At 47.1% G+C, this 13,934-nt stretch overlaps 2 protein-coding genes across 4 annotated transcripts in view; one reads left to right on the top strand and one right to left on the bottom strand.

Annotated features, from left to right (window-relative positions):
• The window catches only part of lingo1b (leucine rich repeat and Ig domain containing 1b), a 37,047-nt gene extending 35,994 nt beyond the window's left edge, over positions 1 to 1,053 (bottom strand). For 2 of the 3 annotated variants that reach the window (XR_010007837.1, XM_062989986.1), the window contains exon 1: positions 968 to 1,042. The gene's annotated coding sequence lies outside the window, so the exon portion shown is untranslated. Of the gene's footprint in view, positions 1 to 967 lie in introns of all 3 variants that reach the window. The other variant, XM_062989987.1, reaches the window with a different exon arrangement.
• sin3ab (SIN3 transcription regulator family member Ab) lies at positions 368 to 13,740 on the top strand. The gene is made up of 21 exons (XM_062989985.1): positions 368 to 498; positions 1,896 to 2,106; positions 2,184 to 2,360; positions 2,482 to 2,588; positions 2,702 to 2,993; positions 3,087 to 3,338; positions 3,561 to 3,713; positions 3,889 to 4,044; positions 4,185 to 4,271; positions 4,881 to 4,999; positions 5,519 to 5,729; positions 6,511 to 6,627; positions 6,795 to 7,033; positions 7,240 to 7,423; positions 7,523 to 8,108; positions 8,192 to 8,361; positions 8,625 to 8,798; positions 9,045 to 9,137; positions 9,521 to 9,615; positions 11,306 to 11,507; positions 11,922 to 13,740. Exons 2-21 carry the CDS (start codon positions 1,927 to 1,929, stop codon positions 12,141 to 12,143), a joined length of 3,816 nt encoding a protein of 1,271 aa, XP_062846055.1. The 5' UTR covers positions 368 to 498; positions 1,896 to 1,926; the 3' UTR covers positions 12,144 to 13,740.
• Positions 13,741 to 13,934: the final 194 nt, after the last annotated feature.

Below are 13,934 nucleotides of genomic sequence, written 5' to 3'. Positions count from 1 at the left end.
GCACTCAGTGCACCAGTGAGTGAACTGCACACCAGTAAATCAGATCTAATGGAACCAGTTCCAGCAGCTCCATGCTGAACGTTCACGGCCATCACTGGGCAAATCGACATGACTCCGCTTATAGATGTCTGATAATGATATACTCCTGATAGCCAATAAGATTATAGAACTTGCAAAACTGACCAATAAGATTTTCCAATGGGCGTTTTCTTTTCAATATGGGCGTCTTTTTACCAAAATCAACCAATAGAATCGTTTGATGGGCGTTTCACCACCCAAGGCCACGCCTTCTGTTTAGAGACTCGCACTGAGAGGTTGTTTTCGCCCCCGATGTTAGCCAATTAGCAGGTTAGCATGTTAGCAGAGCTGCGGCGCGTCGAATGGATGATTTTAAACATTAAAGTTTTGTTTTTACGTGACAGACATTTGTGCGAACGCACCGGAGTGATTACACGCTAGCTTATCGACTATTTATCACATTTGTTGTCTGCGGTTGAGGTGAGTTTTCTGATATATTTACACGCCAGCTGGACGCTTTATATCTTACGTTACATTTGGGTCGTGTTTCAAATTGCACCCTGATACACTACGTACGGTGCACTTTGTATGTGTGTTTGACTGTGATAGTGCGCACTACTTAGGGCGGTAGGGGGCGGTTTGGGGCGGAGCTCCGAGTTGTGTTAAGAGAATGAATGTTAGTAGCATGTTAGCATGTAACTCACACAGTGTGTCAGGTGGAGATTTGTGTAGAATGTAACGAATTGTTTTAGACATGTTTGTCACCTTTAAAGGAAATAAACAGGTTTGTAAATAAACAGTGTAAGGTTAGACAGTTAACCTTATGTCTGACTTATGCCCAGCGAGTTAGCCAACCTAGCTGTCGTGCTAACACCGTGTTAGAATTTCCTGACGAGAATTTTTCCAATAAGCTGCAATAACTATCAAATAAATGACAGATTTAACTTACCTTGATTTTTGAGCTACTTAATCACGTGTAACTTGATAGTCAGAGTTGTTTTTAGCGGCGCGCTAACGGGTAAAGTCATTCCTGAGGGATGTGTCCTAAATTGCCCATGACTTTGCGAGGTAGTGTGCACAACGAGCACGAGGTGTATTGGTGAAGTGCACACTATGTAGTGTTGTACTGAGCGGTTTGGGACGGAACCACTCTCCGAGACTTCCTGATTGAATGGAGTCGTCAAGAATGTAGTTTTAAAGTTCGAATATAATCACACATTTATCACCCACAGTTACAGAATCACAAAAAAGTCATTAGTAACTGGTTAATTAGTTAGTAATAAAAAGTCTAGCTCAACCAGCCTTTTAAACTAACGTTTGTCATTGGTTGTGATAGCACTTTATTAGAAACACCTGTCTGGTACCTTGCTGTCATTGGTTATTATATGAGCTTCAGCTACAATACAGATGAACTTTGTGGGTATACAATTACTGACTGTAGCCCCTCTGTTGCTTTATACACTTTATCGCCCTCCTGTATCTCATTTATCAACTTAAAAACGATGTGTGGGTGGTGAATCAGTCTCAGCTCTGCACTGACTAACAGGGTACTGTGTGCTGTTCTGTGTGTGTATGATAGTAGCAGGTGCAGCAGTGTTGTTGGGATTAATAATGTCTGGACGTGTTCCCCCTCAGAGTTCTTTAACAGATCTTTTTTGGGGACACTGTTTCTCTACACAAGATGCACAAGGTGCCAGTTTATTCCTTCAAAACCTATGTGCGGCGTGTCATTCTCCATAACATGATGCTACCTCCATTAGTTGTTGCAGGCGAGAACAGAACTGACTGTATTTTATTTATCAAGACTTACTGTATAGAATAACATTTTGAAATATTTGATGGTTTGATGGTTTTTGGCTCCTGTCTTGCTGTTGCAGGTTGGGTTGAGTTGTGGAGTATGAGTACATAATGAAGCGGCGCTTGGAGGATCAGGATACAGTATTCGGAACTCAGCGGCGGCTCCCGGGAGGTGCTGAAGGTTTTCCGCACCGTGTCGTTACCTCTGCATCTTCCATCTACGAGGCCGCGTTAGACAACATGCAGCCTGCTGCTGGAGTGCAGTACTCTCAGGTCTCTCAGACCTACCAGGTACGTGAACATTTTCACCCCCTATAGGAATCGTTATTAGGTGTACAGCAAGTTTATTTTCCCCACTGCGCTCTCAGGTGCCCTTGACTCAGAGCTCTGGAGGACACGGACACAGCGTCGCTCCTGCAGTTCACGCTGGCGCCCATCATCATAGTCCTGTGGTAAACCCAGCGGGAGCTGCTGCAGGTCCCGGTCACTCTCACGCTCCTACTGTTCCTGCTCCCACTGCAGGCCAGCAGTTCCAGAGGCTCAAGGTACGACCTTCATGTGCTACAGATTTACAGATTTAGTCTTCCAGGTCTATAAGAGGGATCTATTAGATGTTGATCCGATGGATGTTCTTCATAATTCACCACTTTGTCCGTATCTTGACAGGTTGAAGACGCTCTCTCCTACCTTGATCAGGTAAAGCTCCAGTTTGGAAACCAGCCTCAGGTCTACAATGATTTTTTGGACATCATGAAAGAATTTAAATCTCAAAGGTCAGTGTGACTCGGCTTTATTCGCTTTAAAAATATTAAGTCACGTTGTCACGACGATCGGTAGGCGTGGCCCTGTATTATTTCCAGCTAACGTGCGTGTCCTGTGTCTCTAGCATCGACACGCCGGGTGTGATAAACAGGGTCTCACAGCTATTTAAGGGTCACCCGGACCTCATTATGGGCTTCAACACCTTCCTGCCGCCCGGCTACAAGATCGAAGTGCAGACCAACGACCTGGTGAACGTAACCACGCCCGGCCAGATTCACCAGATCACGCCGCACGGCATTTCCACCCAGAACATCCCCACCGCTCAGCAGAGCCAGCACCAGAGCCAGGCGTCGGCCCCCGCCAGCACTGCTGCCCTCAGCATGCCCAGCCAACCCACGCCTGCCAAGATCAGCAAGGTAAACACACACACACACACACACACACACACACACACACACACACGTAACCCTCACCGTAACATCATTTCACGTCGTCCTGTGTTCTCTCAGCCCATGCAGTCTCCGGCGCTGACCCCAACCAGCCAGCACAACCCGTCCATCCCGTCCTACGCCTCGCCCCGCTCCCCCTCGGTACAGTCACACACTCCGGTCAGCAGCACGCCGGCCGGCGGCCCACCGCTGCAGAACAACCAGCCCGTGGAGTTCAACCACGCCATCAACTACGTCAACAAGATCAAGAACCGCTTTCAGGGCCAGCCGGATATCTACAAGGCTTTTCTGGAGATCCTGCACACCTACCAGGTAAGAGAACGGGCGGAGCAATGTTTTAAGTTTTATATCCTAAATTTGCAATTAGATTAATGTGCAGGACACTTTGCTCTATTGAAAATGCATTTTAAATGTAATTGTCATCTACATTTAGACATATAATGTCCGGGGGACAGAAATAGCATGGATTTGGCGGATCGTGGACGGTTGTCCTTTAGATGTTGGTGAATGTGAGTTTTTTATTTTGTTGTGCAGAAGGAGCAGCGGAATGCTAAGGAAGCCGGTGGGAACTACACCCCGACCCTGACCGAGCAGGAAGTGTACGCTCAGGTGGCTCGACTCTTTAAGAACCAGGAGGATCTGCTGTCTGAGTTTGGACAGTTCCTGCCGGACGCCAGCAGTTCAATGGTAAGAAGCAACTCTGTCTGCAACAGTAGCACTGCTGAGATTTCATCTTATTTTAATTCCCTGTTGTTCTAAACCGGCCAATCACGACATTTCATTTTGTTATGCTTATAAATTTGAGCGTGATTAGGAGCGTAGCAATGTGCTGTAATGTGCTCATGTTCCTTTATCTGTGCAGTTGCTGGGCAAGACGGTGGCTGAGAAGGCCGAGACGGTGCGTCTGGACCCCGGCGGCGTGCTGAAGAGGCCTCAGCTCAACAACAAGCAGCGCTTCAACCAGAACGGCTGCCAGATCCGCAGGCACTCTGGACCCGGCACTACACCCCCCTTAAAGGTGATTTTTATTCCCTGCAGTATAAGGACGTTCTGCATGTGCTTGTGTTTTGCTGGGGAGATCTGTACCGTTTACATGTTAGGATGTGAAGTGTGGTGGAGGTGGTGGTATCACCTTGTGTAACTCTTCCTTCTCCACAGAAGAAGCCGAAGTTTATGGGGAAAGAGCATCCGGTAACCGAGGGCAACAAGTTTGGAACAGGCACAGAGACTCTGTTTTTCGAAAAGGTAAGTCAGACATGCGCTACATGCTCAAAGGTATTGGGACGCCCCTTCTAATTAGTGAATCCATGTGTTTCAGACACAGCAGTCATTAACAGGTGTAATAAATCAGTCATATAAAGGAAATTACATGCTTTTGACATTGCAGCAACAGTTTAGGGAAGGCCTTTCCCCGTTCTCTCTATGAAGACATGATTCCCTGAGCTCAGCCCCACTCAACAGCTCTGGGATGAACCGGAACACCCACTGATCAATCGGCACCCAGCCGTATGCTCCAAATGCTTTGTTGTGACTGAATGTGCACAAATTCCCACACACAGAGACACTCCAGAGAGAAGAGCGTCTTTTAATTCCATTTGTTTTTTAAATGGAATGAACAGCATTCACACAGTCAGGCGTCCAAATACTTTTGGTCATACAGTACAGTTTTTTAAATCCTTGTGTGGGTCACAAGCCAAAAAAAATAAACAAAAATAATAATTAAATGAACGTATTTTAACAGGCACATAAAATAACGAACTTGTACACAAACGCCCCCTTGTGGAGGAACCAAAGTGTGTAAAATATGACGTTACAATCCTAATAAATAAATGAAATAAAAATGTTTGGTTTCAGGTGAGGAAAGCACTGCGGAGCTCGGAGGCCTACGACAACTTCCTGCGCTGCTTAGTGCTCTTCAACCAGGAGGTGATCTCACGAGCAGAGCTGGTGCAGTTGGTGCTACCGTTCCTAGGGTAGGTGGGAATAATGATGCCCCATTTTGCTTGTGATTGTTATTCTAAACGTGATTAAATGCTGGATGTCCATATAAACACTAATGTAGACATTTATTAGAGAGGAAATTTGATTTAATGGATTGAAAGAGGGGAGCACTGGTGTGTAAAATGCAATAGTTTCATAAAGTCCACAAAAGTGCTAAACATGTGCAAATGATCAACAGTAAAATGTCATGTAAAACCTGTAAATAATTATTAAATTTGTAAATCTGTACTACTGTAGAGAACAGAGCGAGCCTCCTGACAAAATAAAGCCTATAACTCATGTAAACAGAGACATGCGCCGCCTAGTGGACAATTACTGCACTACTGGTGTTTTTACTGGGAATTTTAAACAATCAGACCAGACGTTCTATTTTACAGATTTTGTCCGTTAAATCAGAAATCCCTTAAATGGAGGTTCCTCTGTACTTCTTTTATCTTTAAACTTCATAAACACGTTGCTGAGAACTCATTTCTGATCATTTCTTCTGGCAGGAAATTCCCCGAGCTGTTCACCTGGTTCAAAAATTTCCTGGGCTACAAAGAGTGCGCCCAAATGGAGAGCTTCCCCAAGGAGCGTGCCACCGAGGGCATCGCCATGGAGATCGACTACTCGTCCTGTAAGAGGCTGGGTTTCAGTTACAGAGCTCTGCCCAAGAGCTACCAGCAGCCCAAGTGCACGGGCAGGACTCCGCTCTGTAAGGAGGTGAGTGGGTTATCCTGGACCGATGGTGGCCGGTGCCCGGTTGGCATGGTGGTCTAATGTGCTAGCCCACCACCACAATCAGCCTGTTAACCTGGCTAGGTGGCCAATAGATGCTGTGCAATTGTGCCCTCTGCTGTCTGGTCGAGGCGCCTGCACTGAAAGTATTCGGACGCTTGACATCTCAATAACTATGCTGATATCTCTGTGATCTTTTCATCTCAGAAGCTTCTCACAGGACTGTGGAGTGTGTCTGTGTGTGGGAATTTGTGCCCATTTAGTCAAAAAATGACGCTGATTGATCAGTTGATGTTCCGGTTCATCCCTGAGCTGTTGAGTGGGGCTGAGCTCAAGGCTCTGTGCAGGACACTGGAGCTTTTCTTCATGTCTTTGCAGCAACAGTTTAGGGAAGGCCCTTCCCAGCAAAGTTGAAAGCATCTCATTAGCTGACATGTAATGGCTCTGCTGGCTGATTGAAAAACATGCATTCAGAAATTAGTCAGTTGTAGCTTAGTGGTTAAGGTACTGAACTAGTAATCAGAAGGTCGCTGGTTCAAGCGCCACCACTGCCAAGTTGCCACTGTTGGGCCCTTGAGCAAGGCCCTTAACCCTCAAGTGCTTAGATAGTATACTGTTTAAGTACTGTAAGTCACTTTGGATAAATGCTGAAAATGTAATTTAGACGGGCGTCCCAATACTTTTGACCATATAGTGACATTATTCTGACTGAACGTTTGCGTGTGGAAGCTCCTCATTGGTCCTTTTGTTTCGTGTGAACCCTCAGGTGCTGAACGACACGTGGGTTTCGTTCCCGTCCTGGTCTGAGGACTCCACCTTTGTCAGCTCCAAAAAGACCCAGTATGAGGAGCACATATACAGATGTGAGGACGAGCGCTTCGAGGTGAGTGCACACACACACACACACACACACACACACACACACACACGGCTCTGTGTTGCCGGCGTTTGGGGCGTGGTCTTGCCATCTTTTCATGCTTCTACAAAAAAAAACCTGTATGTCGTGCTGTCGCAGCTACTAAATGTTTTTTCCGCTGTGTGTCCGGCCAGCTCGACATGGTGCTGGAGACCAACCTGGCCACCATCCGCGTCCTGGAGACGGTTCAGAAGAAGCTCTCGCGCATGTCAGCAGAAGACCAGGCCAAATTCCGTCTGGACAACACGATGGGAGGCTCGTCTGAGGTCATCCATCGCAAAGCCATCCAGAGGATATACGGCGACAAAGCCGCCGACATCATGGACGGCCTCAAGCGGAACCCCGCCGTCTCCGTCCCCATCGTCCTGAAAAGGTGAGCGCACGGAACTTCTGGGTCATTCAGCTGAATCGGTGCCATTACTGTCCCCAGGATATTATGTGTATAAACTGTTGAACAAAGATAAATAATGAAGTTACTACACGTCAATGTGTCGTGCTGAATGATGGTTAGAACGTTTTTAATTCTGTGTAATAGCGGTACAGACACGTTGGTGCTGAGACTCTCTTATTTATTCCCAGGTTGAAGATGAAGGAAGAAGAGTGGCGCGACGCTCAGAGAGGCTTCAACAAGATCTGGAGGGAGCAGAACGAGAAGTATTACCTCAAGTCGTTAGATCACCAGGGCATCAACTTCAAACAGAACGACACCAAGGTGCTCCGCTCCAAAACTCTGCTCAACGAGATCGAGAACCAGTACGATGAGGTACGTCGACTCCCCACAGGGTCTGGTATCCAGTCCGGACCGTTTTCGATACTGTGCTCACTGTTCCGATCCTAAACGTCTCGTGTCATCTCTGTGTAGCGACAGGAGCAGACGTCTGAAGAGAACGGGCCCCCCACGCTGGGCCCCCACATGACCCTGCCGTACGAAGACGGCCAGATCCTGGAGGACGCCGCCTCCCTCATCATCCACCACGTCAAGAGGCAGTCCAGCATCCACAAGGACGACAAGTACAAGATCAAGCAGCTGGTGTACCACTTCATCCCCGACATGCTGTTCGCCCGGCGCGGCGAGCTCTCCGACGCCGAGGAGGAGGAGGAGGAAGAAGACGAGGAGGACGACGCCGAGCCGGACGACGAGGGCGCCAAGAAGCCCAACGGTACGGCCGCTCCCAAGTCCCGGCTGCTGTTCGGCCACGCGGCGGCGGCGGCGGCGCAGAAGCTGAGTTCCTGCGACGAGGCGTACAACCTCTTCTGCGTTAACAACAACTGGTACGTCTTCCTGCGCCTGCACCACATGCTGTGTTCGCGTCTCCTGCGCGTCTACAACCAGGCCGAGAAGCAGATCGAGGACGATGCCAGGGAGCGCGAGTGGGAGCGCGACGTGCTGGGGTTCAAACGGGAGAAGAACGACAGTCCGGCCTTCCAGCTGCGCCTCAGAGAGCCACGTAAGTCCAGCTCGGGTGGGACTAGCATGGTGTGGTCAGGGTAGGTGTGTGGCTGGTCCTGTACACCTGTCTCTCTTTTGCAGTGGACGTGGACGTGGAGGACTACTACTCTGCCTTTCTGGAGATGGTGAGGAACCTTCTGGACATGAACATGGAGACGTCTCAGTACGAGGACCAGCTGAGGGAGATGTTCACCATCCACGCCTACATCGCCTTCACCATGGACAAGCTCATCCAGAGCATTGTGAGACAGGTGAGGAACACTGGGGATTATCTTTATCAAATCTAGTTGTACAGTGCAGTTCAGACTGCAGCAGGTGGATTGAGTTGAGTTCAAGATATGTCAAGCATCAATAAAGCAAACAGGATGAACCTGAGCATGGTCTGGAGCATCATTCTGGATGATTGAGAGCAGATTGATGTTATAAATAATGATTAAATCCATTCGACATCAAAGTCGAGGGGTGTGAATACTTTCTGAGCCACTGATTCATCTGTCTGGGTTCGATCCTGCAGCTCCAGCACATGGTGAGCGACGAGATCTGCGTTCAGGTGACGGACCTATACCTGAGCGAATGTTCTAATAAAGCCACCGGCGGGACCACGCCCACCCAGTCCTCCAGGGCCGCCGCCGAGGCCGCATACCAGCGCCGAGCCGAGCAGCTGATGGCTGACGAGAACTGCTTCAAGGTATGGAGTCATACAGATCACACACACGTGTATGTATCTCTGCGCAGCGCCGTCGATCAGCCAGCAGAGGGCGTAATTGCTGCAGTTATAAGGAATCCCCTCTGGCGGATTACGCCCTCTGCTGGCTGATCGACGGCGCTGCACAGAGACAGGGGGTAACAGACTAAACTGTGTGTGTGTGTGTGTGTGTGTGTGTGTGTGTGTGTGTGTGTGTGTGTGTGTGTGTGTGTGTGTGTGCGCGTGCAGTTACTGTTCCAGAAGAGTAAGGCTGGCGTACAGTTGGCGGTGGAGTTACTGGACTCGGAGGAAGACAACTCTGATGAACCCATGGAGCTGGAGGTACTGAACTTCAACACTGTGTCCCCCAAATTTAGTCATATCCACTTCTCAATCTGATCAAATACACACCGTCCCACCTTCCTTGCATGAAACACGCCCGATTGTGCCTGTGTGAGCGCCCGGCTGGATTGAAATTCAAACTCAGTTCCGAAGTGTTCACCCAATCTGGTTCTATTAAGAGCTTTGACAGCATGTTTGATGTTCCTGGGGCAGCAGGTGTTACAACCAGAGGGCAGTTAATCAGGAGGTCGCTAGTTCAAGCTCCTAATCAATTCCTGTCTTCCACCTAAATATTAAACCGTGTCTTTTTGATTGTAATATAGCAGCTGAAAAGTAAGAAAATAAAAAAATCGAATGTTTTATTTTTGTGTTTTCTCCTGCAGCGTTGGTCGGATTACGTGGATCGTTACCTGAGCTCAGACTCTGCGTCTCTGGAGCTGAGGGAGCAGCTCTCTCAGAAACCCGTGTTTCTGCCCAGGTAGTTCTTAACCCTCACTTCCTAAAACAAAAAATAAATCAATAAACACCCCCAGCCTCGTAGATTCACTCGATTAGGGACTAGATGCCAGCCTGGCTAGCTCTGACCGTTAGTTTTGTTGGTGAAGAGAAGCGGGTGGGGCGATGTTTAAATGTTAGGTGTGTTTCAGGGTGTGTGTGTGTGTGTGTGTGTGTGTGATTTTTTTCTCCTCCTAAATGAACAACGAGGGACGAGCTCTTTCTGTTTCTTTTTGTGTTATGATCGTTGGAGCTGTTAGGTTGTTTGTATCTGCTCGGGGGATTTTCCGGTCCCGGAGTCTGGCACAGTTTGGTGATTTCCAAAAGAACCGGTTTTGTAGCACTGATTCTGAAATGAACAGCATTGCTACCCTGTGTCTGGAACAGTCTGGAACATTGGGGGTTGTTTGATGGCTAATAATCCAGGTTTTCAGCTACCCTGGTCATTCTTACACTTTCAAGTGTCCCTTGGTGTGGATGAGAGTAAATAGCCTATAAAACACTGGTGCCAGGCTGGGGTGTGCCCCGCCTTGTGCCAGGTATATTATAGAGGTATTTTAACTCAGTACTTTGGACTCTTAGTGCTGAACCTAGTCTGATTGCCACGACGGTTCACACCAATATACATCATCAACTGTCTATGTGCAGTACCATCGATCAGCCAGCAGAGGGAGTATTTGCAGCAGTTATGAGGAATCCTTCCGACCCTGCCTCTCCCCAACAGGCCAGTGCCCACGCCCACTTCCATAATGCTGCCTGTTTAACTCCCATTTCTTTGTTTTTGCTTTATTATTATTATTATTATTATTATTATTGAGAAATGGCTAGAATGAAAGTGTGTGAAACATGACGTAATAATCCTAATAAATAAATAAATAAATTATAGAAGTGGGGAAATGAAACGTTAGCTTGCCGTGAATGTGACCTAGTTTAGTGACTCTGTGAATGAAGCGGAGGGTGCACCGCACACTATGGGTGTGTTGGAGAAGCTAGCGCTCTCTCTACATAGACGCATTTGAGGCTGTTCGAAATCCTAGATGCCTTAAAATCCTCACTACTGAGGTATCTTCATATTTCAATGTTATTTTGGCTCAAGAACGAGGGAGCATCCGACGCTGCCTTAGTGATCGAGGCAATCCCAGCATTCATTGCGGGTCGGGTGCTCTTCTCTCACAGAAAAATAAACATGGCTGACTGGGTGGAGAAACGAATGGAGTTATTTTCAAACGTAAATAAAATATCACAGATTTTTAACTTGTATAAACTTGTACCGAGTGTTTTTATTTGCAAGTTCGGGCTCGTCAGGAAATGTAACCGTTATCGGTACATGAAGGGAGATGTTATATTGACGTTAGCGTGCTGTGCTACCTCATCCATTGGTTTTAATGGCAAGATGCGAAATGCTAAACCCGATGGAATCGCTGTCTAAGTAGCACGTTCGAATAACCTGACTTATAAGTCACTGACTTATTAGAATCCTCTCTACTGAGGCAGCTGCTTGTGTAGACAGTAAGACAGCAAGGCAGCTCACTAGGTAGGTTTTCGAACACACCCTGAATCTTCTATCTAATCTATAATCTATCGTTTCTGATTGGCTGATTCTTACTGGTCACATGCATGCGTCTTGTGCGCATCACTGTGACGTTTTTCTTTCCTTTTTTTTTGTTGGGCAGGAATCTCCGGCGGGTCAGGAAGTGCCAGCGTGGGCAGCACGTACAGATGAGGGAAGCCAGTCAGGCGTCTAAGAAATCCCCGGATGGCGCCGAGGACCCTAAGAAGGAATGCTTGTTCAAGCTCAACTCCTACAAGATGGTGTACGTCATCAAGTCCGAGGATTACTTGTACAGACGCACGGCTCTGTCCAGAGCACATCAGGTATACACTATATATGGTCAAAAGTATTGGGACGCCCCTTCTAATGACTGAATTCACGTGTTTTAGCCACAACAGGTGTAATAAATCAGTGATATAAAGGAAATCACATGCATCCAACTTTGCAGCAACAGTTTAGGGAAGGCCCTTTTCTGTAGACATGAAAAATAGCTCCACTGTGCTGCATTAATGCGATTTCTAAAGCCACGCCTACACGAGACGTGATTGGAGGGTGGAATTCGCCATTTCTGCTGTAGATACGAGGTACTGCACAGAGATGGTGAATGATGGAGAGCAGTGTGTGACTCTCCGTACATGATACTGAGGAGATATATCTGGGGATTTGGATATGACCAGTACTGGTCTGTAGACTGGTCCCCAGTACGTTTTATTAACCACCGCTCTTCCTGTGTGCAGTCCCATCAGCAGGTCAGCACACGGCTGCACCAGCGTTTCCAGAGCTGGCTGGACGTGTGGAGGAAGGACCACGTGAGCGAGGAGCAGGCCGCCCAGAACGGGAGGTGGCTGATGGGTGACCGTCTGGAGGATCTGTGGCCCTGTAAGACCAGCCGTGAGCCTCACATCCTGCACTTCCAGCCCGTCAACAGATACAGGGTCACCTACACCAGCGCCCCCTAACCGACCCGATATTTAATGAGGCGCAGTGCTGACGTGTACCTGCTGGTTGCCATGGAGATGTTACACTTTTTATCTGGATCAGCCAGCAGAGGGCGTAATTCAGCAGGAATGAGGAGGGTATAACTCCGCCGGAGGGGATTCCTCATAACGGCTGTAATTACGCCCTCTGCTGGCTGATCGACGGCGCTGCACAGAGACCCTCAGACTCACTTTTATCCTTTTTTTTAATCCTTTTAAACAGGAGCCGTGTTCTTTTCTATCAACGTGGAGAATTCTTTTGCTAATAACGGATATTTTTGTGTAATTAATCGGGCGGCGACGCCCGGGCCGCGTGTGTAGACGTACGACGAACGTTTCAGGTCAACGTGTAGAGTTTCCTTTTCTTTCTTTTTTCTTTTAAATTGTGAATTATGAGTTCAGTGTTAATCATGTCTTCACACTTAACACCATGGTTTATTGATCATGTAGTTACGATCACGGAGCCTGACGTGATCTTATAAGGTGATATATGTTCTCTGTGCTCACACCCACACGCCCTCACAAGGTGTATATCCACTGTACGGACACCTAAATGTGTGTTTATTCAACATCACATCCCAAAACAACAGGCATCGCAGCAGTAACAGCACTGATGCTGAATGAGGAGGCTTGATTTTTGGTCTGCAAGACACTGAGGAGGATACACAGGGTCCGGCATGGTCCACTCCAGTCCAAAAATAAACAGAAACCTAAAGACTGATGCAGGCCACACAAATCTCAGTGAACCTAAAAAGCCCGTTCCTCAAACCATTTTTGGGCAAAACCAAATTCATCAGCCTGTGAGAAGGTGAAGAGCAGTTCAGTACTATGTTATGAACGTTAAAGGTAGAGTCCACTGGTGGTGTTCCTTACACCACTTAAGGTGACCCTAACAGGCCGGTCATCGTAAGCCATTCCTGGCTCGGCGAGTCTGAAGAAGTCGTGTGGGTTCACCTGAGTGAATAAAAGCCCTAATAAACTATTGTGCAGTAACGGAGCTCCGGTGCAAACAGCAGGACAAGAGAAGCCGCAGGATTGTAAATATTGTACATTCATGACTGTTTATAACTGAAAATATTAGAACCTGCTTCACATTTTAGACTTTGTAATGTTAGTGGAGAGGAATAATGCTGGTCTGTATATTACAACTTATCTACTTTTTACCAAAGTTGCTATAATTCTATCTGTTTCTTTTCCTTCTCAGTCTCGTTATCACTGCGTGGTCGTAACTCGTCTGAGATTCCAGATCGTTCTGTATGTCCCGATGCTTTTTCATGTCATGTTTGAAGGATTTTTACTCGACCTTATTATGGACGTTTGTGACGCTGCCCATGCTACTATATTATCAATAGATTAGAGAGAATTTACTCTTCCTGTCCTGTTTTACGTCTCCACTCGTCCAAATACAGAAAAAAAAGTGATTTTAATTTGTGTGCTGGACGTTAATAAGTGCTGGAACGTCCAGTAAGTGAAGGCGTATTCAACACCATGATGGCATGTTTCTATCTTCCTGTGTACAGCCTTTTGTATTATTCATTGTTTTAGATATTGAAATAAAAAATAAATTGTAGTAAACTCAGCAACTGGTTTTCTGTTTTTATTTTTGTGGATTTTTCATTTTATCTCTTAATTTAGTCATATCCAATTCCCTATTGTGAGTCTATTGATTGTGAATCCTCTACTCTAAAATGTACTTTGGTGTGAGTAAGTAAATGTGTGCAGGATGTGTTCCTGCATTACACCCAGTGTTTCTGAGAAGGAGTCAGACCCGCC

This window comes from Trichomycterus rosablanca, chromosome 27 (genome assembly GCF_030014385.1).
Source record: "Trichomycterus rosablanca isolate fTriRos1 chromosome 27, fTriRos1.hap1, whole genome shotgun sequence".
NCBI lineage: Eukaryota > Metazoa > Chordata > Actinopteri > Siluriformes > Trichomycteridae > Trichomycterus > Trichomycterus rosablanca.
This window is presented reverse-complemented; position numbering and strand designations above follow the sequence as displayed.